Source organism: Apteryx mantelli, chromosome 1, assembly GCF_036417845.1.
Source record: "Apteryx mantelli isolate bAptMan1 chromosome 1, bAptMan1.hap1, whole genome shotgun sequence".
Taxonomy (NCBI): Eukaryota; Metazoa; Chordata; class Aves; order Apterygiformes; family Apterygidae; genus Apteryx; species Apteryx mantelli.
Window position 1 is genome coordinate 36575424 of NC_089978.1, and position 25360 is coordinate 36600783.

At 41.4% G+C, this 25360-nt stretch overlaps 1 protein-coding gene across 1 annotated transcript; it reads left to right on the forward strand.

Moving 5' to 3' along the window:
- The first annotated feature begins 1611 nt into the window (after positions 1 to 1611).
- On the forward strand, positions 1612 to 25042 carry OLFM4 (olfactomedin 4). Its single transcript, XM_013948331.2, has 6 exons — positions 1612 to 1695; positions 3693 to 3770; positions 7581 to 7733; positions 13967 to 14179; positions 15080 to 15233; positions 24020 to 25042. Exons 1-6 carry the CDS (start codon positions 1612 to 1614, stop codon positions 24811 to 24813), a joined length of 1476 nt encoding a protein of 491 aa, XP_013803785.1. The 3' UTR covers positions 24814 to 25042.
- The last annotated feature ends 318 nt before the right edge of the window (positions 25043 to 25360 follow it).

Consider the following 25360-nt stretch of genomic DNA (forward strand, 5'->3'; position numbering starts at 1 on the left):
AGGCTCAATGTTTTGTGAAACTGGCCAGCTGGCACATGGGGAAATCCCTAAATGAGATCAGAGTGTCCCATGGCTTTGGCAGCCGGGAACTCCTCTGTTCCTGGAGACCATCATGAAGGCTCAGTATCCTGCCTTTACCACTGCCCTCCAATGCCTGAAGGGAAAAAGAGTGTCCTATACTCTTTCTTCACTTACATACAACTGCAGCCATTTGCTGCCAACCCAGTAGGAGAAAGAGGTCTGACAAAATGAAGAAGGAAATGGCAAATGATACATTGACAATACAGGCACTGACACAGGAAGGCGTAGGGGACAGGGTTTGGTCCAGGAGCTTCTTGGCTTCTTTTACAAGTGCTTGGAAATGACCATCCCACTGGACACAGCTGGAACCTTCCTCCCAAATGCCAAGGAAATTTTTCAGTGATCCACAGAGCTCTGGAGAGTGATTTTCACTTCTGTTGCACAGGATGGGGGCTCACAGATGGCTTCACCGAGACTGAAGCTGGAAGCTTGTTGGAAGTGGCGAGTTCATGCAGAAGTATGAATACCATGGGAACTGCAGCCTGTCTCTCTACAGTACGGTACCTGTCTGTCCTTACGAAGCAGGGCACAGTTTTAGGGAGGAAACTGTAGAGCTGAAATCAATGGTAACACCTTCAATGCTACTGCACAGATTTGCTGTAGCTGAAATTATTTTAGATCAAACCCAGATCTTTCCAGTGTCCTTTCAGCATCCAAGGTAGTATGATGGTCTGTCACATGAGAGGGCTGGGTTTGGCATTTTAAGTCAAGAGACTGGAAAGCAGCTGTAGCTCTAGGCTGCAGCTGGGGAGTGTGGGGACCACACTATATATTGCCTGCAGCCTTTTTTTCCTCTCTCTGGCTCAGTGCTTTAGAGACAGGGAAGTAAATCACTGTGGTCTGCTAGCATGTGGGTCCATGGAGGGAGAAACTGAGCAAGTGAGCAAGCATTAATGGGAACACAGTGTTAGTGTACGAAATATGAGCTTACTGGAAAGGAAGGGGGGAGACATAGTCTATTTCTCTCCTACCTGTGCTATGTGAGAGTTGAGGGCACTGCAAAGCTGTAGAGACCCCTATGCACTTTACTTCCTGTAAAAGGCCTTCTAGCCTTGGGAATAAGGGAAGGATGTTTCTGGTGTGTGAAAAGTTTAACCTGCCCTGTTCTTCTCTGTACCTGTAAGAAGGAAGAAAGCTAATCCAGACTGGTATTGTCTGCATACTTTAGAATGAATCTATGAGAATTTTTATGATTGCATCACAGTAAGAGGAAATGTCTGTTTACCTGCCCTAGCAAATAAGAACATAATCTCCTGCATAGCCAAGACTGAGATTAGATACTATAAGATATGGAAAAGCTTTCTTGTTAAGAAGCTGGATAATGGTTAATTTTTGACTGTGAGAAACTGCAGATGATGTTTGTGCAGTAGTAATTTGGCTCCTATTAATATATGATTTTATGACATCAATTGTCCAAAACCAGCTAAAAAATACCAGGCAAGTTCCTCAACGTTTGAATGGGGAAATCCCCAGACTGCACTATAAGAGAGCTCCCTTGTCCCTTTGCTGCCACATCTGCTGGCTGAGAAGATGAAGCACATGAGGGTGGCTGTGCTGCTCCTAATGCAAAGCATGATAGCGCAGGCTACAACCTCAGTGGCAGCAACACAAGAGGTGAGTTGTGGGTCTCATAGCCTTAGCTTAGGTGCCTTCATTTTTTCTCATTCATCTTGGTGAAAAATCTTTTAAGATTATGGGAAAATTATTAGGCATATGTTGATATCTCTGCATGGAGAAACTTTAAAGTACTCCTTCATCCTCCCCCCAACTAATGAACAGGGACTGGCTAATAAATGTAAAAATGAGGCACAGGTTTAAAATCAGAGTCAAATTCTGCCTTTGGTTAGATGAGTGCAACTCCCAGTGAGGATCTGAGTGGATATTAAATGCTCTGTGCAGCTTCTAATTAATTAGCAAAGACTTATAACAGGAAAGGATCCATATCTTTGATGTGGAATGAGCTAAGAGGAGGGTTTTTTCCCAGCTGCATGACTGCTGTCATACTTTGTGACCAGGTGCATGAAAGCCGTGCTGGGTAGTTTTAGTGGGATGCTCTCTCTCCTCCAGGTAAAACTGCATCTGATTTTATAAGGGAGAAGTTCAAATCAAAGCTATCACCCCCTCCCCCCCCCAAAAAAAAAAAAAGACAGGGAGGAGAGGAGAAGGGGAGAAGAGAAAATTTTGAAAAAAAATGGCATTAGGAAGAGAAATTTTTTTTTTACACTATATACTGCCTCATTTTTTAAAATTTCAAACTGGGCTAAATTGTCAGAAGAAAAAGTTCGCAAATAGCTTTAAAACATTCCTAAATGAAACAAAATATTTTGTTTTAGGTTGACCCAAAGTGACGGCCTTTTATTATTTTTTAGTTGAAAATTAGGAAAACACCCAATCTGGCTCCACATGAGGGTTTCTGATTTTTGTGGTTTAATCACCGGCCAGGAAAACCCTGTTTTCCCTTGGTACTATGTTTTGAAGTTTGAGTGGCTTTGAGATTGCTGTGAATGCAGGCAGTGAAGTCAGCATCTAGCGAGAAGGTGTATTTTTCTGGGCAACAAACAGCGGTAAAAGTCAAAGTGGAGGTGTGAATGATAAGTGTTGATAAGCTGGGAATAGAAAGCTTAAAATGGGAGACATTTTTCCTATTTGGGCTCAGCTTTAAGCTATATCCTGACTTGTGTAATTTATACAATTTGTGATGCTCTCTGACCCACCACTGTTAATTGCTATTAAACCCTTCTGCTCAGTGTAATCATTTGAACGCACAAATGGTTGTTCAAATGGCAATCTTTGGCAAGCTGTCACACAAAAGCTTGTTTACTCTGTGTCCTTTAGCTGAGCAGCTCCCTTGCTGGCCATTTGGAGCTCCCTGCTGGTCCTGGCTATGTTAGGAGCTCCTCGACAATGGGACTCTGGCTGCAGTAGCGGGGATTTGCGAAATGCGGAAGGACCGGGGGGTGGGTACCCTGTTGTGGAGGAAGCCCATTTCATGCTTGGTTTCTCATGCCATTTGGTAGAGGAGGAGTCTTGCCGCAGTTGCTGTTTTGCTGCAAGTTTTGGTGGGACTCCATTGTGGGTCCCAGTGGGCTGTGTCACTGTGGTCCACCATCCTCTACAGGCTGTGGGGGACGTGGCAGACCTTTTGGGCATACGCAGCACAACACTGGCGTGACAGCTGCTCTCCTTCCTGTGATAGATAGGCAGGAGCCAGCCATGTATGACTGTTAAAGGGGATATACATCATTTTATTACATAAAATCTCCCGGGTGGATCTGGCTTTGAAGTATGGCAGCTTCTCTTGGTGTCCCTCCCTGCTGTCAATGAGAGCTCCAGCTCTCACTTCTTGAGCAGACTGAGCACCCTTGGCTGTCCACTGATCGCATGCAGCCTTCCTTTGAGAAAAGGTGCCTAAGAAGTGACATCATGCCTGGAGAAATGGTAGTCACCTCAGCAGCTGATCAGATGAGCCAATTAATTTCATAGTTGCTGGGGATGGCTCCCATAATAAAATCAAAGTGTTTCAGAGCTGCAGGATGAGGGCTTGCTCGTGGGGAAGGGCTGGTGCCACATGCAGGAATTCACGCTGAAGCAGACTTTCATTTCCTTTTCAGACTCCTCTTCTCAGTACATTGCTTCAGTATCTGACTCAGCCTAGCGAGACGACTGGCCACCTGCGCGCTACCCCAAAGGTATGGCCATTGCTTACTGTTCTTAGGTAAAGTCCATAAAATTAGGAAGTTGTGTTCTGTTTTTTAAGTGCAACACACTCCCTCAGAGACTTAACCCTGATGCAAGAAAAGGCACTTAGCTGCTGCGTATCCAGGATTTAGGCAGTGGCGAATTCTCAGAATCATCACTACTGCTGCCATGTCATTCAGTGTTTCAAGTCACATCCAAAGCTCTGGCATTGCCTTCATGGCTACAGCCTTGGACACCAGACATGAAACAGCTGGGGCTGTGGGGTTTTGACAGCAGTGCACCAAACAGTTCAGGGGTTACAGCCTTCCTGGAGAAAGTGGGAGAGTCTTTTGAACCCCATCTTCCCATGTGGGCTGGAGCAGGACCTTGAAAACGTATTTTGTCACCTCTGAGAAGAGTCCACTAGACTCCTGCTGGCTGGGGGCGAGAGACTTATGATTCTCCCTGTTCCACTGAGCTCAGATTTTATTAAACTATTTGCTGATAGAGGAACTTGAATCTGATTTCTCTGCCTTTGGGGACAGTGATCAAGTCTGGGGTTTGTGGAATTCAGTATGGGTTTTCTTCCCCTCTCACTGCCAAAGACTGCTTAATAACATTTCCATTTTGGAGCAGATTCACACTTGATTTGAGTGACCCTGCAAGCTAGTGTCGAGAGCAGGATTTGCCCAACAACACAGCTCGAAGTCACGTCAGAGAGGCTGGGCAGCTTGACAGCAGGTCTTAATCTTCCAGGCTAGCCCAATGCAGCATCTGGCCTATGTGGAGGCACCTCTTGTGTGAGACAAATGCCTTGGGTTAAGTGTCTGCCTCTAACAGAGGGTTTGGGAAGTTAAATGGAGGTAGGAGTCTCTCTCTGGGACTCAGCAGTAGGACCAAAACCTCATCTTTCTACTTGTCCAGCTGAGGTGGCTCCGTTCCCTGCTGTGATTTTCTGTGAATCCCATTCTTTGTTTTAGGAAGAGTGAACAGCTAATCTGAGCTGTGAATGCCACTGGGATGCATGGTAGCTGGAAATTAAGCACTGAAATGACCAGGCTGTTTTGAAGATTTAACCCTAAGTCCGTATTTAGACAGCTGAATAAATGTCCCAGTTTTCAGAAGATCCAATACCTGGCGGCTCCTACTCACTTTCTTAAATTGAGAGGATGTGGAAAAAAAACATTTCTCATAGCCTCAAAAATATGTATATGTGACACAGTTTAATTTTACAGAGGGAAATGCTGCTGTCAAGTCCTTGCTGTAGGCTAGGACAGTTTGCTCTTTTTTAAACACTGAGTGTAGCTTATTAAACTTTAAAAAACATACAACTCCAACAAAAAGAACAGCCCATTTTGTGAATTTTTATATAGGATGAGGAAGGACATTTTGGTTATATTGTAGTCATTCGACTAGTATTATATTTTGACTGAAGGACTTACTGACCCAAGGAACTTTTTATTAAAAAGTGCTTCTTGGCTTCATCAACATCATGATCCCAGTGTTAGTAATGTCAGTGGAAGAATGGAAGCCATTCTACCTGTCAGGAGCAGATGCTCCTTTGAGGAAGGAGCATCTCTTGGCTTGGATATGTACAACACTTGCTGCAATGAAGTCCCACCTTCAACTCTAGGCTCTGTTGTAACAGAAATATTAAAATATGATTTTTTTTCACAGGGAGTTTAAATGCCCAAGTTCAAGCATTTTGCAGGGGCATCATTTTGGGTGATCATTTTAATACATATGTGAATGCTTTTTTTAACATGTGGAGTAAGCATGGTATGTCTAGGTTATGGTTAGATGGTTAGATGACATATAGTCAAGACTGTAGTTTATACTAGAGTACCCAATGTATAGTCCATACTGTACTATATATGCAAACATATACGTATGTATAGTACATAATATGCTATGTACACTATGTATAGTGTACTCTCTCTTTGTATACATAAACACACATATATTGTATCTGTGCTACACAGAAGGGATAGAATATAATACCTTCTACACGAAACAGCATACAGGTGCAAATGAATGCCTTACAGGAGACTGTGTATACTCTCTAAGCCATGTTAATTTTTCTGTTGTCCTTGTTGCTGTGCAACATGCCATCCCAGTAATGCCCATACTCAGAGGACTGATTATGCAAAAGCACCTAAATGACTTAGGAACCTATTTTTCATAGTAATTTAGGTACCGACAGACAGATCTTTAAAGGCACTCAGAAACTTAGAAATAGTATACACTATGTTCTCAGTAGAATATTCAGAAGTGCTTTGGTAACCTAACTGCCAGAGAAATCAAAGGAAGTTATGTGTTGGGACACTCTGCAATCCCACTGGATACCTCTCTGCTTTTCTTCATATTAAATGTTTTTAGCAATCTGGCCTTGAGTAAAGTTTTAAGGCCCATGGTAACACAAATAAAACTTCCTTGCATGAGTTCACTTGCTTTTCACTCAGAAAGGGTTGTGTGCTGTCTGCTATGGCTTTACTGAAGAGATTGCCAGAAGCACTAGCTTGGATTGTTCCTGCTTGCTGCTCTTCTCCTTGTGGGCTTTGCTGCTGGCCGCTACTGTGTGCTCTGGGCTGGTTCGATGGTAAGGAAGTTAGCTGAAATTGCTGTGAAAAAGCAAGAGAAAAGCAGGATATTTCAGCTTTCAGTAGATAGTTTTGTTGTTTGCTTGTTTAATTTTAAGAGGGAGAGAGAAAGCACATGAATAACAGTGAGATTTCTGCAAGGCAGGAGGAGAGGTTATAGAAAGGAGTGTATCTAAAGAGCAGTTCTGTAGCTTTAAAATATGCAGCTGCACTGAAGTATGTGCCAGAATATTTTAAAGTAACATCAAATAGCTTTATTAATAAATTCCTGACAGGTTTCTGAACTGGGCAAACTTCTTATGTACAAACAAAAGCGAACTACTTCACTGCCCCAAACACACTCTGCAGTCAGCCCAGTGTATAGGGAATGATGTGATTTGGCTGTAAATTATGGCAAGATCATGAATCTTGAGATCTGAACTGCCAGCCCTGACCTTTCTGTACACCAGACACATTGCTCTAAAGCTGATGCTTTGAGCATGGAGACAGCCAGGACAAGGTGGTTCATGCTAATGGCATGGTCAATAGATCTGCAAACTGTCCTCAAGCGTGGCCTTGCAGGCTGTGATGGGTGGCTGCTGTGAGCGATATTCTGCAGCAAGAGAGGCATCTCTATCTACCTTAGGCTGAGCCTGCATATTTAATTCTTTGCCTTGGCATATAACTTCCATGGCATATAACTAAGTTCATACAACTATTTGCTGGCACTGGTTGAAAAGTTTCAAATGAAGAATTCTTCTTTTCAAAACTTTTCACTGCTACTAGTTATATTTTGGTGGATTTCTTTAAGGTGCTTTAAGCTCTATGGATGGAAATGACTAGACTGTCTGATCAATTCAATTCAGATCAACAGAACAGTAACTATAAGATCTCAGTCACTATGTCATTATTTTCCTGCTGTATGTGTTTTTCCATCTTTTGGGAAAGTTATATCACCCTTTTAGGAACACTATCTGCAAGATTGGGAAGGTAAGGACTATTATATGCCTCTGTTTCTCTGGTCTGTACAGCAATATTTAACTATTTCCATAAAGCTTTGTAAGGCTGACTCATAAAAATTGCAAGATATTTTGAGTTTGTTGGAAAAAGAAAGGTGAAAAAAAAGTCTAGTAGTAAAGTTGTCGATCTCAGGATTGTCACAGCTCCAATTATTATTGAACATTAGCCATTGATTCCAAGAAGAATATTAACATTTTTCTCCTTATCAATTTCTTCTTTCAGCTATTTGCCAATGTGTCTGGCTCTCTGGATGACCATGGAGCTTGTCAGTGCTCTGTGTACTTGCCAGATACCACCTTTCCGGTGCAGAAGGCTGAGCGATTGGAAAAGATAGCTGCAACGCTTTTGGAGAAATTTGAGAGAGAACTTTCTCAAGTAAGGTGTTCTTTCTTGTAAATATACCAGCCATATTTTCAGTGAAAATGCTTGCCTGTGAAAGAGTACAGCAGGCAGCACTTTTCTGTGACCTGTCTTTCAAACAGTCGGAAAGAAGGTTTTGTGAGAAAAAGGAGAAGGGTGATTAAATATAAAATACTTGTCATTGTAGCATGTCATACATTTGAATATCCTTAGGTGTCTGTCCTAGGCCTTTTCAGCTAGAGGCCTATGGTATTTTTGGAAGAATGGTTATGTTTTTCCTTTTTTGGCTCAGTTTTACTGGTTTGTGATTGCAGCACAGAGTCTAAGGAAGCCAAGTCTCCTGCTTTTTCATGTGTTATTATTTGTATGAAGCCAACCAGATTATAAGAGGGAAAGGAAGGGAAAGAGGAGAAAGGTTACCATAGCCCAGAGTGAAGAAGTAGGTGAATATTTATCTCCTCACCTCTTTTGCTCTCAAAGATTAAAAAAAAAGAAATCAAATATCCTCCTTGTCAACATCTGAAGCTGTGGCAATGAAACTACTGGATTATGCATTCTTGTTGAAGACAAACACACCTTACACTACTTTGGTTGCTTGTTGCATGGACTCAGATCCACTTTCTTTGAGGAACTCGGGCAAACTCACACATGCTACAATGCCCTGGGTGAAGTTGCCTGTGAGGACAGGAATCTGCCTTTGATTCTTGGTCATGGATGAATATTCAAGATTCAAATTAGGTGTCCAGGAGAAAGTATTTTCTCCAAGAACCTGACGTCTTAAGAAATGAAGTGTCCTTGAATTAATCAGCAGAAAAGGCAGAGCATTAAATTATAAATTCTAACCATAAATATTCATAACCATCCTCTGGTATAATCAAGAACAGATAAGAAGTTATGCTTAAAAACGCAACAACAGGCAGAGGATCCTATGGAAAGATCTTTCAGTTAAAATCATTTGCTTTGTAGGAACTGGAGCTAACGATGACACACATTCAGTTGTCAGTGGGGATATGAAGGGCAAGTTGACACAAGTCCCAGTGCCTCCAAGTACAGGGTTACCTGGACCCTTGCAGGAAGGAGGCATATCTCAGAGTTAGTGATCCATGAAAAATACGGAGATATTTTCAGGTCCCCATACTGCTCCCACTGTGGTCAGTTACAGCATTTTAAGCTCATTTCACTAGGGCAGGATGAGGACCTCACTTGCCAACCAGAAACTTGGCCTGATTCTGCAAGGCAGTTCCTGATCAAGTACCCCCTTTCCCAGTCCCTTGCCCTGGTGTATCCTGCCTCTCACCAGATTTTTCCTCAGAATGGTGCATGTCTTCTTTAGGATATGTGACATAATCTGATAGCTCCTTACAGACATTCAGAGTATCTCAAATGCTGCTAGATGTCTCTATGTGGACAGCACCAGATCTCCACTGACTATAAGGGGAGTTCAGACATCTGGTTTATATAAAGACATGGCTGCTACAGACACCTAACATTACGTGTAAATTCATAGCTGAATCTCACCTCTAAAGTAAGGGTAAGCTGAATCCTCACCCTGGACTTTAATGTCTAGGTTGCCAGCTGGTGTCAACTGCTGTAACTGTATTGTTGTCCTTTCCTACCAGCACACAGTACTGTAGACATCGACCCTTGGCTCTCAGTTCTAGCTGCAGACAGGGAAAATTCTCAACCTTACTCAGAATTCACTGAATTTCATCCTGCCAAGACCAATCAGCGAAGCAGTGTTACAATGAATCTAGCTAGATAAAGACAAATGCTTCAGCATAATCTAGACAAAGAGATACTTTGAGTCAGAAATGAAAATGAACAGATCGTATTTTGGGGTAGCTCTGTGTCTGTAAGATTTGTTAGTTATGATGTTGTTTTCCTGTGGAAAGAAGAAAGCTGTCAAGCACTGCCCTATTGATATCTGAACTGAGATAATCTAAGGTCTCACAAAGCACAAGTCTCCATGCATATTTGCATTAGTGCTATGTAAATATATTTTATAGACTTTTAAGACAAGTTCTTCACCTTTCTATTTGTGGAAAAAACCTCCATATACAATCCCATGTACTACTTTAGTCAGGATAATACTCATAGAAAGGAGAAAATAATGAAACAGAGCCAGTTCTCATTACTGATCATTATTAAAAACGATCCTAAGCCAAATCCTAGGGAGTCATTCTACCCTTTGCACAATTTCGAGGGAAATTCAGATCCAAGTCTGACTTCTCAGCTCAGATGTAACTTAGTATTGCCACAGGGGTGGGAATTTCTACTGAATGCTTGCTTTTTTGACTCTGAGAACCCATACTTCATTCACTCTTCTAAAGCACCCTTTGAAGCTCATGGGAACTTTTCCTGGGTAAGAGCAGCAGGATTGAACCCTTTTAAGGATGCTTTCCATGTGCTAGAAGTCCCAGATAAACAACCTGATTGAATCATTAACCTTTTGCCTGATTGTAGGCTAATTCAAAAAGCAAGGGGGTCCTTTTATAGAATCAGCAGGCAAGGAAGCTCACAGATAAAGAGATGCTCTCATGTGCCAAATGAGTACACACCATAGGCCGAAAATACCAGACTAGTTTTTCCTCTGTCGCATCAACCTTTGCTAGCATAATTATGATTACAGAAGAAAATTAACCTTTCAAAGCAAAGTGGGAACTGGCTGCTCCTTTCAATAGAAAAGGAGAGAGGACACCTCAGTAGCTGGGATGGATCTGCACTTCATCCCAAGGAAAGAAAGCGCCTTTCAGAACTTTGCTCACAACAGCCAGAACATCCTCGCCTAACAAAAACAGGAGAAAAAAAGCATGCTTGCCCTCCACCAGTAACAGCTATTTTCAAATCAGATTAATGCGTAGGGGAATTCTTGGTGTCAACTGACAGACTGCTTGCTGACCACACTCCTTACGGGTCTGTAGAGGTTAGGTCTGCCTGAAGCCAATATCCTGGACCAAGTAACTTTATAGAATTGCTGGTTTTGTCACGTCTTTCTCATCTTCCCTCAGTCTTCTCACATTTTTCTTTTGCATATTCCTCTTGCACCCTTGTTCCCCCTTCTGTACTCTCCAAATGCATACTGGAGAAGTGTCTGCTTGCATGCTGAAAAAACAGTGTTGATAAATACCAGTTGCAGGTAAATGACACAATAAATGAGAAATTGCAGATTTTCCTGCCCTTTTCATCCATGTGTGTGACAATGCTTGGAAAGGAGGGAAAAACTGAAAGGGAGGATTTTTTCCTACATATGCCTCAGTTGGCACCATTCTCTTCCTCCAAAAGGACTAATACAAGCCCTGTGCACTCATTATACTCCACTTAAGGCTTTTATGATGAATGTGAATCAGTACGAGTTATTGGACTAAATATGGGCCATACACAGAATTTCTGTGATGATGTGTTGGTCTATAAAGAGACAACAGCCAGTCCCTGGCAGGTAGATACAGTAGAAGAGCAGGGGTTACATGCTGCTTAAATCTATCTGCCAAGCAACAAAGCAACATCATGTTCCTTTTTAAACTGACATGTATAAACTACAGAAGCTCCTGAGCCAGATCTGAGCAGGCTGGGATATCCACACAGTGCAGTTCAGTGCTTGGCATAGGTGCTGGCTCTGTCTCCAAAAGCAGTATAAACCTATTAGAGCAGCACTTTATCTGAGATAATTATGTGTGTCTAATAATTACCCAGGGGAGCTATTAGCTAAAGTTCATTGCTGTGCTGATGTGGCTGTGTAGCTGCACTGCTGGGGCTAGTTTAGCCTAAACTTGTATGGTTATCTCCCAGCTATGCTCCACTGGATGGTGTTGACATGTCCTTAAACGACCTAGATGACTCAGTTGACTGAGTAAAAACTGTCTGATATAGGAGGAGGACTACAGGTCTGTGTCCTGCAGGACTCCGTAATCAGGGCTGAAATAACTATGTACATCTTGTTCCAGCCCTCACCATTTTTTTCAGATTCTTAAAACCTTGGAGGAAACTCCAGATTCACAGCTTTGGTCCTGATTTTTTCACCAGTGAGTAGCCCTCATAATACCAGCAGTCTGTTTATTTCAGTGGTTTGTTAATTTTGTCTCTATTGGGGAATTATTATTATTACTATTAGGGTGAGAAGAATTATTAACACCTAGATAGATTTCCAAAAACCTCTGTGATATATGTAGTTTTACATAGCAGGGTAATTTTATTCAGACATGTGCCTGCTTTATGTTTCCCAGATTGTAATGACATATGCTTTCTTCTTGTTCTAAGCATGCAATGGGTTTACATGCAAACACTGCAGGATCTAAAGTTTAGACATTGACCTTTGAAGAATTTTTCTCACAGAGAAGATTTTTTGAGTTTATCTTCCAAATCCAAATTGATTTTGGTGACTAGTGAAAGTGTAGGGTCCATCTAATCTCAGGCTGTTCCAAGAACATTGTTGAGTTCTTCCTTCTGTTCCCTTGTGGACCATGGTGATGGTGGCAGCTAGGACAAGGGATCCCAGCGGTCTCTGCAGTTAGCAAGATATAAGGAGCTAGATGTAAGTCTATATATACACTATTTTTTTTTTTTTTTTGGATTCTTAACTGTAATAAATAGCTTAGCTATTCCTTAGTTTGCAGTTATTCAGGCTTGGTATAGGAGATCTAGAGCATCCACTGTTGTGAGGTATGGTGCTTCTGCTGCAGTTTATGGAGATGTGCCAATTTATATCAGCTCAAAGTGTGGCCTGCATACATTTGAATGGAAGATAAGTTTCAAATTCTGATTTAAATGCATAGGATGGAGCAACCTACTTTTGGTGTATGTTACGTACATGCACATAGAGGTTTGGTAGTGGCTTCTCACAGATTTAAAATGTAATGGTGCCACTAGACTTTTAAGGTTCCTCTCACTTAAAGTTCTCCTTCTTAAACCAAATGATTAGATATCTATTATTATGATCTTAAGGGATCATTTTTTGCCCTCCATGAATTTCCACATCGTGAACTCCCATTCCTGTTACTCAATACACAAGGAATTCTGCAGAAAAATTAGAAGGAATTATTTGATGAATGTGTTTTCTGGGGTCTCAGTCCCAGAGGCTGTTGGCAGAACAGGAGAACAGGGAGTCTGTGGTTTTCATACCATGACAGGATTTTAGAGGCCATTACAGAGCCAATGGAGAAAAATGCTGGCTTTTATTTTATGTTAAGATAATGCAAGAATGGTTGTATGGATGTAGGCAAAAATCCTTCACTCCAGGAGATAATGTTTATAGAAATGATAGTGCTATCAGAAGATGGACTTATAATACAAATAGCTTCTCAGAGTATAAATATGGAGTTTCTGGTGCAGCAAACTGATTATATTTGTTCTTATTAACTTTTGTGATATAATTACATTGGTTTAAGAGAGAATAGATGCCTTTTAAAATAATATGAAGCATATAGGAAGGAAATTATATTTTTCCCAAAGTGTTAATTTTCATGGAACTAAAATTTTCTAAAGAATGTTCCAAATCCATCTAATATTCTTGACATTCTACATCACAATGCTTGCTCTGTGACCTTTACCTTAGCAGTTACATGTGTGAAAATATATTTATCCAGACAACTGTCTAATGGTTCCAAGGCTGAAAAGATTGCTAAATTACTTTATCTAAAGGCTGCAATAACTTTTTTACCTTCATTTAAACTAGCTTTGATTTTTAAGAGTCTGTTAATACCGCCCCCCCCCCCCCCAAATAAAACAACCACAAATGCAAACCCAGTCCTGTCAACTTTTGACAAAATTCAAATATACCCATGGTAAAATCCTAGCTGAAAAAGCTGGGAATCTGTTATTGCATTTTCAGCTTCCTTACCCTCTAAATTCTTCTTTGAGTTGCTTTGCCAGATAATCCGCTGCAGACTGCGGGACAAAAATTTCACCAGCATAAGTTCTTGGCATACTTAGCATAAAGTTAGCTCACAGAGGCAATATTGGCAAAGAATTAAAAAAAATAGAAGACTGTGACTAAAATTCTGCTTTCAGTTATCCTCAGGCATTCTCAAGGGGACTTTGTGGAGCTGCCAGCAATAAATGAGGGTTAAATTTTACATTTTTTATCAATGTGATGAGAATTTCACTCTGTAGTTTATGTGAAGAACATGCATGTTAAGTATGTGGAAGTTATGCATGGGGTATTCAGAAGTGTAATAAAGACCGACATCTTTAAAAAGGCTTGTTTTATTTGCTAACCTGAACTTGAAAATGTACCTTTTTTTTTTCTCTTTAAGGTTAGGGAGTACACAAAAATCATTGAATTGTACCAACAGAAAATCCTTAATCTAACCATCAGAGTGGAATATATGGAGAAGAGCAGCATATCTTACACAGAGCTGGACTTCCAGCTAGTGAAAGTGGAAATCAGTGACCTGGAGAGACTGGTCACTCAGCTGAAATCCAGTCTTGTTGGAAGCAATGTTATCATTGAACAAATATATTTGGAGGTATGCCAAAATGTTAATTAGCTAAGTAGGGTTCAAATATACAGATGGTCTGTTCTCTCTCTAGTGTTTAGATGGAGGAAATGTAGCCTGTCTTTACTGCAGCCAGTGGAATTACTTTAGAATTTCATCAGCATAAATTAAAAGAAAGCTTGACTAAGTGTATCAACAGGTTTTTGCTTTATATAGAGCATAAAAAAGAATAAAAAAGGAGGGACCTCTTTATTTTTACCAGCTATCTGCCTGAAAGTTAACAATTCTGCATAGTATTAAATGTATGAGCTGATTAAATTATTATAATAAATATTAATTTATAGACCCCCATGCTTGAAAGCCTCTGTGCTTTAACTTAGATAATTAAAAATTAGCTTCTGGTTGCTAGGGCAGTGGCCCAATCAATATGAAATCAAGAACTGGGAAAGACTATCACCTTCCCAGCAGACTATAAATCACATTTTCAAAGTTGTAGTTAATCACTCACGTAGAGAGAATAATTGCTTCAGATGGAAGGTAGAATATCATTAGTTTCTTCATTGTCCTCTAGATCATCAAGTAGGTGACTGAGAACATTATTTATCTGCAAATAAAATTTCAAGATACTTTGGCAAGGCTGGAATAAGTACTTTTTTATAAATAATAGCTAGTGCTTGCTTAAGACTTACTGGATGTTTATATGCCATCTTTAACATTATGGTATACAACTGAGTGTTAAAGCATTTCCTTATGATCACATACATCTGCTGGAGATGTAAGGTTCATGCTAGCAGAATAAGGCCTACGCTTAGGGATACTTCTTAAAACTTGTTCAGTAGCATCTCCTGTGTTATGATCAATCCTGCCTGCAAATATCTGTAAATAAAGTTAACAGGAATTTAAACTTGCTCTCATTTTTTTTTTCTTTAGATCACAAATCTGACTATCCTGGTAAATGAACTAGAATCACTGGACAAAAATAATATCCTTGCAATTAGACGACAAATTGCGTCTCTACAGAATCGATTGAAAGAGTGTGAAGAGGGCACAAACAAAACTACAGTACCCCCTTATTTCCCACCAGGTAAGCATTTCTCTTGTATATCAGGTGAGAAACAACACAGGGCATCGGTAGAAGAGTAAATACAGAGATTTCACATTATTAATATTAAATACGATTAAATACAATACTACATAGTTCTTGAAAAACTGAGCAGACAGCTACTAATTTTTCAACAACAGATTCAAAAGGAAGGTGATGGCAGGAAACAGACTCTTCCAGACACATTATCTGTTTTCAGCTGGAAAAAGTTGTAAATTTTCTCCCACCTGAAGTGTGAAAATGAATCTCTCCTCTTTTGTTTTTCCAAACAATTCCCTTTTTTTTGTGGGAAACAGTATGCTTTTTTCTGACCAGCTCTGATTTTTAATAGTTCCTATGAAAGTGACCTATGTCATGGCAACTTTGTTCTAAGGCTATTTGGAAAATGTATGAACAACAGTTGACGTACTAAAGCTGTTGGTATGCAAACTCGGAAAGGCAGCATTGCATGAAGATTACTTTTGCTTCACAGGCAAAAGATTCTTCTAAATTAGAAGGTCAAGAACTGTAGGGGGAAATTCTGGTCTCATGGAAATATGTGGGAGCTTTATTACTGATTCCAATGGAACTAGATTTTTATCCTTTTTTTAAATAGGAAAGGTTACGTTTTTGAAGCTTAGATCAGTGGTGCCCAGAGTGCAATTCATATAAAAGTAGCAACTGTCACAGGGCATGTGGTAATCAGTTTACAGTTGGAATAACTTTTGTCTTGATGGTGTGTTCAATCTGAAAAATCACATTATGACTGAATAGTACTCTGAGAAATTTTTAGAGTCAAAACTGCTGTGCTGGAGCACGTAGTTTGGGAAACACTAATTTAGGTATGCCAGGCCAAGCTTCCCACTTGCTAACCGACTGTAGGGTTTCTCAAACTGTGTCAATCCCCTGAGTATTTTATATACGTAGGGTTCCTTTTGACAGAGAGAATAAAGGGAGAAAAGAGTAAAACAGAAAGTGCTCTATTGTATACAATACCCAGGGGAAGAATCCTGCTTTTTCACATATACTGGGTGAGCTGGCTAGCAATCAGCTAGACTAAATAAAAAGGAGCCCATAAACAATAAGGAATGCTGTCCTCTGTGCAGGGAGCATGGATGTGTACCTACTAGGGTTTACCTCTCATCAAATTTGGGTTGCCTAGTTCAAACATCTCATTGGAAAGGCGAGAGGTAGAGAAACAAGCTTTCCTTAGGTTCAGCAGTCTTTCCTATAGCGATTTCCTCAGGGCTTCATGGCAATGTGGGCAGCCACTGCACTTTGGCAGCATGCGCGAGTAACACCTTGTCTGGGAGCTAGACATAAGAGAAAGCTGAAATGAAACCCCGCCCTCACAAAATTTCAAGGCTCTTCCCTGCTCCTTGGGAAAGGCTTAAAATGTTTCAGTGGAAACCCCCTCCCAATGTTTTAAAAGTGTTTGAAGGGCATCTCATTGATTTATTAAGGGTGACGGTGTGTGGAAAGAAACAGCCTCTCTCTCTAAAAGCCTACAGCAAGCCTTACTGAGCTTTGGAACAAGAATGCTGTGTCCTTCCATGAGTGATGGAGGAAGGGGCTCCTTTGACGCCTGGGTGTTTGATGTGAGCATCTGTGGGCGTAGAAGCTTTCACAGACTGAGATAGGGAGGTCTACGCTGTGCAGTACAGCTTCATGCAGGGATAGGCAAGTCATCTCTAGAGCAGGATAATAACTCTAGAATGGGATAAATGTAACTGCACAGGATAGTGACCATAATAAAATTATTTAGCATTGCTTCTCAGGGCACAGTGGTGAGATGGATATAGACTTTCTGGGACCAGAATGATCTCTCTTCAGCATTGCCTTATTCCTCGTTGGTGTGTCAGCTAGCTCAGGTACTGCTACATGTCACTGCACTGTGTGGGAATCACAGACCTCAAAGGCTACAGCCCCAGGTGGAAAGGACTATCATATCTTCACTGACTTCCAGTGAATTATCACCACTAACATCAGCTGAGGATCCACTATGGTGTTGTCTGTGGGTTCATGTGACACCTACAGCAATAGGAACCCCAGAGGTGGTCCCACTTGGAGGACGTGTGTCTGGGTATCATCAGGGTCACCTTTAGGGTGAGAGTGGTCTCTGAGGCTAAGCATGAAGGACTGGCTGAGCAACTGTGGAGGGGTGGTAGGTTTCCTGCCTGTTCGGAGTTGCCAGCTATACAGATAACCTGGGTACGTAGGTTCAGATCCCTGCTAATCCACACAGGGCTGACATATCCTGATTGTGTGTGCCTGGTGGGGAGTGAAAATTGTTCTCTGGGCAGTAGGTGGCAATTTCCAGTTTCCTACTGTGGTTTCTGAAACTTTGTATAGCAATTACAAGTAGCACAGACCAATTCTGTATCTGAAGTCAAGTAGTAGGAAGAAGATGTTATTGCTTGGGGAGCAAGCTGTATTTTCTAGGTGGTCATTTTGGAGGCTTTGCATGGATGCTCACACATAGGCCTCTGAAGCTCTCTAGTACTCATTTATGTGTTTGAACACGATTTCCATACGTTTTCTCTGCAAGCTTGGATGCCCTGAATTCCTGCCAAATCATTTGGCCTTGCCCTGCTTTTAGTTCATATTATATTTATAATGTTTGTATTAAACTGACTCTTTGTCCTGTTTTCAGACTGGATTTTCTTTCCCCCTTCCTCCTCTCTCCTGCATATTTTGGGTAGGCAACATGAACTTAAGAGAGCTTGGCTAATCCCCAAGCTGGCTAAGACCATGAGTCTAAAGGAAAGTTTAATTAAAGCTTCTTGCTTCACAGTGCAGTAGCATGCAGACCCTCTGACTCTGTCCCCCAAGGCTTTTGCTGCTGTATTTCTCAGAGTGAGCAGGCCTGTTCTTAAACAACATATTAGAAAGAAATCACTGCTCTCCATTTGCCTTACCCATTGATTGGAGAGGTGGTGTCTAAGTGACTGAGATGGGGCTCAGTACATGTATAGTTAATCATCAACATCATCAAGTTTCCTACCTCTAGGAAATCCCAGCATCTCTCACCTCACTACTACAGTGGGAAGAAATGTTTATACATGACTTTTTTTCTTTTTTTTTTTTGTGATGATCTCATCTGGCTGCATCAGGGCAAGTATAAAGAGAAAAGGATGCCATGATGGATCTTGAGGACTTTGCAGCAGATTCTTTGTCACGTCTTGCTGAAATGATCTGAGAGAGGAAGGGAGGAGAAGTGAGTCAGATGAAACTCTCATAGGCAAAAAAAAAAAAAAAAAAAGAGTAAAGCTGTTTTTCCAGCTTTTGTACATTTAGAAATTCATAATTCCTAGTTACTGATGAATATGAGTAGGTCTCACCAGGGTACTTAAACTCAGGCATTTCTGTTTGAGTATTACAGAGATTCCACTTTTATAGTAAATTTTACCTCCTGTCTACCCAAGACATCTGGTTTCCTTGAATGCCTTGGGCTGCAGTCTGAAATGGGTATGTCCAAACAGAGAGGGAGACAGAGAGAGACAGAGAGAGACAGAGGCCCACAGGCACCTCAGGGGAGCAGGTCAGTGTCTCCTCTCCTAGGTTTTCTGGGATGGCCTGAACTGCCCCTGGAGGCATATATGTACCTCCATTGGCTATGGAGGGAGCTTAAATGAGGCACCTGAATTTGTAGCTGCTTGAAGACAGGTCAGATGACTTCCAGCCCTCCATCTCATCCTGTGTTGAATGCTCATGTGGCATTATTGCAAACATAAGCCTTCTCTGACTCACTGCTATCAGCCTGTGTTGATGCCCAATGCTGTATGGGTGAAGACTGAGGTGTTTGTATTTGGTCTTCCTATGTCAGTAAGATGGTAGGAATAAAGATGAGCCTTTCCCTGAGAAGATTTCTGTCTACTGTGCCTCAGGCCATGGTAAAGTTGGTAACAGTTCACACATCTGGATGCAGTGGGTCATCTGATGGGAGAGGAGGGTGCACATCTGTTACACCCGTGAGAGCATGGTACCAGTCTCTGCTAGGCCCTACGCCTCTTGTGGGAGTCCATTTAAATATGGGCCCCATGTTGTTTTGCACTCTTCAGCTGCAGAGATGAGCTGTGGTCACTCTTCTGTGATCGGATGCAGCTGCTCGGTGGATCAGGCTGCTGGAGTTTTTTGACACCTGTGTTCTGGAGTGAGAAGCTGATGTGCTGCTCAGCGAGTGCATCAGATGCAACCTTGGCTTATCAGGGTGGTGTGGGTGAAAGCGGGATCAGCTGGATGTGTCTGACACTCAGCCCTGCAGCCCGTCAGCCAAGCAAGCCGGGCCCTTGCCAGTTGTGACCTCTATGTACCAGCTCCCTTTCTAATCAATCACAAGAGGATTAGTAAACAACTGAGCTGAGGTCTTGGTGCCTTATGTAGGGAGAAGAAGAGGTCTGGGTGTATGTATCTATGTTAGTCCTCCTCTCCTTTATTCACTGCATGAGCATGAAATGAGAGGGTGAAAATATGAGGACTTCTTTTATCAATGGCCCAGAACAGTGGAAAAAGGAGTTAAAAACTTGAAAGTTTGAATAATGCATATGGATTTATTTCAAGTACCTTCTAATATTTACAAAATTACATGACACTTTGTTTCCTTTGTGCATTTTTTTCCCCACAAGAGGGAGGCAAGTTTAGATTAAATAAACAACAATGAATTCTTCTGAACCTGTGTGGAAGACAGATCACCCCCAGACTACCACAGAGATTTTTGGTCAAAAAAAAAAAAAGGGAGAGTTTTCAAGGAAATCAAAATCAAGCATATACTATATAGAAACCTCAGACAATTTTTGATGTCATTAAAACGGAACACGCTTCTAACTTTATTTTAATAATTCATTGTTTCATAAATAAAAACTAATCAAGTGTTCAGCAGAGAGATCTCTTTAAGGGAAGAAATAATAATTTATTATTTCTTTTATAAAAAAGGTCTCTCTGCTGAACACACGTTTGTTTTTTTATTTATGAAACAATGTATGAATTATTAAAATAAAGCTGGAATTGTGTTCTGTTTAATGACATGAAAAATTATTTAAGGTCGCATATAGATGAGCTTAGCAGTGCTTCACTACCTGCAAGCTTTGGTGCTGTATTTTTCTAAACAAATCATGAGTTTTAGAACATTTAATAACCATTTAATTCTGAGATAAGTATATTGCGATTTAAGTACAATAATATATTCAATATGTCACCAATTAAAAAGAAGCCCTTATGGCAGAGGTAACAATACACAATAGAGATATAAGAAAAAACAATTCAAATATAAGAAAAAAACAATTCAAATTGGTTATGGAGCTGGCAGGCGGCAAACCATTTAGCACTGCCTGCATTAGCTTTCTTCCTTTGCATGGGCTGAGGTATGAGCACCTCCAAACGTTGGTATCTGTGCCGAGTACTGAGGCCATGTTACTAGCCATACTATGTGCCATTTCCAGAGACGCAGCCTGGCTAGCCATACAGCAGTGCCTTCCTTGAGCGCTATATTTGGAAATGAGGTTTCTGCTCCAGGGTCTCAGCAATCCTTCCTTTGTAAAAGAACTTAAGTGCATGCTTAAATGCTCATGTGTTCAGAGCCAGGAATGTTGCCTTGCTGTGATTCATGGTGGTATGGAAGGAAGCAGCATTTGCCTGGGGCCAACCCACGTTTCAGCCACGGGAGTCCCTGGGCACAGAATGAGCTGGGAAGGAGATGGTGCTGGTCACACTTGATGTCAGCCTCTGCGCCATGAGCTGGGCACTTGATCGTGCAGGGCTGTCCTGTAGGGAATGCTGACCTTGGGGAAGTTGCCAACGAGGCCTGGGGGGATAGCGATTTATCAGTGGCTGCTCAGAATCTGGGGCTCAGCATAATCTAAAACTGCTATCCACCTTCCTCATGGATATTGAGGAGGCTGCAGTTGAATCTCATGTCCCCTAAGACATTAGTGCAAGAGAGCAGGGCACTCTGAGGGGTGACAAGTTTATGCAGTGGAAGGAGAGGAACGCTGCAACTTGAGTAAGGAGAAGACATGGAGAGCCTCACTGCCCAAAATGACTTTACACAATGACACAAATGTTACCCTCCAGCAGATTATGTGGACATTTCTAACGTTCAGACTGCAAGATTTCTTGCCCCTGAGATAGGTCACCTTGCCCCTGGCAAAGCAGATCAGAAAAAGATCTGATCCCAGTCTTTTCCCAAAGAACACCTCAGACTGGTCTGTCTCTGCATTTCTCTCTGTCTGTGAGATAAGAACTGGATGTCCCTGAGCACAGGATACCTCCTAGGCTTTTCCTAGCAGTGGCTTTATGAGTTTTCAGTTCAGCACCATAAGTATTGTCCAGCCTTTCTTAAAGATGGACAGCTTTGAGGGCAGAAGATCACAGAATCACAGAATCACTGAGGTTGGAAGGGACCTCTGGAGATCATCTAGTCCAACCCCCCTGCTCAAGCAGGGTCACCTAGAGCACATTGCACAGGATTGCATCCAGGCGCGTTTTGAATATCTCCAGAGAAGGAGACTCCACAACCTCTCTGGGCAACCTGTTCCAGTGCTCTGTCACCCTCACAGTGAAAAAGTTTTTCCTCATGTTAAGATGGAAGTGTCTGTGTTTCAGTTTGTGCCCATTGCCTCGCGTCCTGTCGCTCGGCACCACTGAAAAGAGTCTGGCCCCATCCTCTCGACACCCTCCCTTCAGATACTTGTACACATTGATAAGATCCCCTCTCAGCCTTCTCTTCTCCAAGCTAAACAGGCCAAGCTCTCTCAGCCTTTCCTCATAAGAGAGATGCTCCGGTCCCCTAATCATCTTTGTGGCCCTTTGCTGGACTTGCTCCAGTAGTGCCACTTCCCTCTTGTACTGGGGAGCCCAGAACTGGACGCGGTACTCCAGATGCGGCCTCAGCAGGGCTGAGGAGAGGGGGAGGATCACCTCCCTCGACCTGCTGGCAACACTCTTTCTGATGCAGCCCAGGATACCATTGGCCTTCTTGGCCACAAGGGCACATTGCTGCCTCATGCTTAACTTGGTGTCCACCAGCACTCCCAGGTCCTTCTCTGCAGAGCTGCTTTCCAGCAGGTCAACCCCCAACCTGTACTGCTGCATGGGGTTATTCCTCCCCAGGTGCAGAACCCTGCACTTCCCTTTGTTGAATTTCATGAGGTTCCTCTCTGTTATTTCTCTTTCTCCTCTGTGCTAAGACACAGGGTCAAAACAGGTTATTTGTATGATAGACATTTTTTCATTAACATTGAGGTTATGGTCACTCTTTTGATAGAGGCTGTAAGCAATCATCACATACCCATTCCAAATACTAAAAACATAGAGGACAGCTTTGACTTTCATCACTGACACCATAGCTGATGGTGCATGAAGTTCTTGTTCTGAGGGGCGTATTATTAACAACTGTTGTTGCCATTAATTTATGAATTAATTGAAACATGAGACTTGGGTCTATACAGATAATACTTCATCTTTAAGAAGGAATACTGTCTAATGGTTAGAGCAACCCACTGAAGTGGGAAACCTTTGAATGCCTCTTAGCTTGTGAGCTGGTCCCAGTCACACCACATCTCTGTCTCTGTTACCTCAGGTGAACATACTCTTAAAGCAAAAAATCTGGGACACTTTTGAGGCAGTCATGCAAAAAGCTAAAGTTTACACTTGAAAAAAAGCTTGCTGGTTTTGCCAGTGGCAGCTTTGGACTCATCAGAGGCATACACATATTTCTGAGTGCAGGATTTTTGCACTGGTGACTTACGATGTTCAAAGTTTTTCAGGAAACAGGAATATCACTGACATTCACCATGAGTTAAAAGAAAGCTTTTCTTGGATGTAAACTCATTTAAACTTTTTGTTCAAAATACTATTCATCATCATTGAATGTTTATTCCACTTCGCTGTTTTTTCCTAGTAAATGTGGAACAAATTCTATTTGGCCCAACAATGCATCCTTAAAAATGTTCTATAGGTGAAAAAGCCAAAAATTTTGACTAACAAAATGAAAAAAAGGCTATTTCAATGGTCTTGAAAATGGCTTCATGGTTAATATATGGAAAACAGAACTGTTCTGGTTTAGCTTGCAGTTATATTCTCTTTAGAGTTACTTCACATGCAAACTCAGAATAATATCTATCTACGTTGTCTAGGCTGTGCTTGTTACTGTCTGCAGATCTCTTTGAGGGCCTGAGGCGGAAGGTACCATGCAGCTGTGATGCACTGTTGTAAAGCTGTGATTCTGACAGCAGAATGCTAATCTGAAATGTGACCCTGGAATTACTGCTGCTACTTCTCCTTACTTCCCCACCTCAGCAATATAAACAGAAATGAGAGGCTCCTTTTTATTTTTTTCCTGTCTCCCATGTTCTCAGTTTAACTGAGGAAGAAAATAACCTAAAATGCTTCTGAAATTGTATTTTCCAAGGGATTTCCTAGTGTATCAGGCTGGCAGGCATCAAATAGGTAGAAACAGAAATCTGCCTGTTGTCTGGAACAGCTCAGTGAGCACTTATTTTCTGCAAGTGAATCCTGACTGAGGATGAATGTCCCTATCAATTTTTTTCCCCTAAAATATAGTTGTAAATGATCTTTGACCACCAGATTTCTAAGGCAATCTGAAACACTTAGCAACATCCGGTTGCTGAACTTGGCCCAAAATGAACATTTTAGACTTGAAGTTATGCATTTATGTCTGTGCTTTGCCACAAAACTAGTCCCTATTAAGCACACTGTAGAGGCTATGCTATTCAAAACCTCTCTCCTATTGACACTGTTTGGAAAAACCTGTTTCTTCTCTTTGATTGCAGGTAGCTGCGTTCACCGTGGACTGCTGAATGTTAGTCAGCCCTATGTTGTAAAGCTGAACTGGAGAGGATTTTCTTACAAATATGGTTCCTGGGGTAGAGATTACTCTCCTTCTAACCTGGAGGAGGAAGTCTATTGGGTTGCACCATTGAACACAGATGGGAGATACTTCGAATATTATAGAATTTATAGTTCCTTTGATAATTTGCTGCTGTTTAGACCAATGTATGAAAGTAGAATAACATATGGGGAAGGCAGTGGTGCTGCTCTTTATAATAATTTTTTGTACTATCATGCTTATAATTCAAGAGATATGGTCAAGCATAATTTAAAAACAAACACCATGGTTTTGAGGAAGACGCTTCCAGATGCTGTTACTGGTAACCGTTTCTCTTATGCAGGTGTATCATGGCAAGACATAGACTTTGCCGTGGATGAAAGTGGGTTATGGGTAATATATTCAACAGAAAATAGCATGGGTAACATCGTGATTAGCAAACTCAATGAGACCACACTTGATGTGCTAAATACTTGGCAGACAAGACAGTACAAGCCATCTGTTTCCAATGCTTTCATGATATGTGGAATTCTGTATGCCACAAGGACAATGAACACTAGGAAAGAGGAAATCTTCTACATGTATGACACAAGTACTGGCCAAGAAGGTACTATTAGTGTTGTTATGGATAAAAAATTAGATACAATCCAGAGTATCAATTATAACCCCACAGATCAAAGACTGTATGTTTACAATGATGGTTATCTTCTAAGATATGATCTGACCTTTCAGCATTAGTATCTCAATGATACAACCACATGGTAAAACTTGGCATCAACTAAAATGAGAGATCTGGTATGCCTTTAGTCAATGCTAATGCCAATTTAGGGTTCACCTGGTCTGATGAACTGTATCTGCTGGGTGTTATATATATTACTTTGATTAGTTTCCTTAAAGGATTAGCCCACTCTTATCGATACTATTGCTGGCAGCAGTGTTTGGCAGTACTGGATTCTTCTGGTTTTGATTGGTGTTTATTGGTGCTTGGTGCATTACAAGTTTCTTACCTCTAAGAGTAGATTTAGTGCATAGTTTTAGTGCATTTTGTTCACAGAAATTGATGGGCACAGCTTGCCCACTGACTGAGAAGCTAATTACCCAGAAATGTGCATTTGTCCATGTTATACAGGCAAGGCACCCAGAAACTGAGAATGAATTCCCACTGATCTTTATCAGAGTAAATTAAGGCCTCGGTGAAATTACTAGAGGGATTATAATCGTATAGGAAGTAGGACTTGGTCTGAAGAGAGCAGACCATTTTTTAGGTTAGAGCAGTAATAGCTGA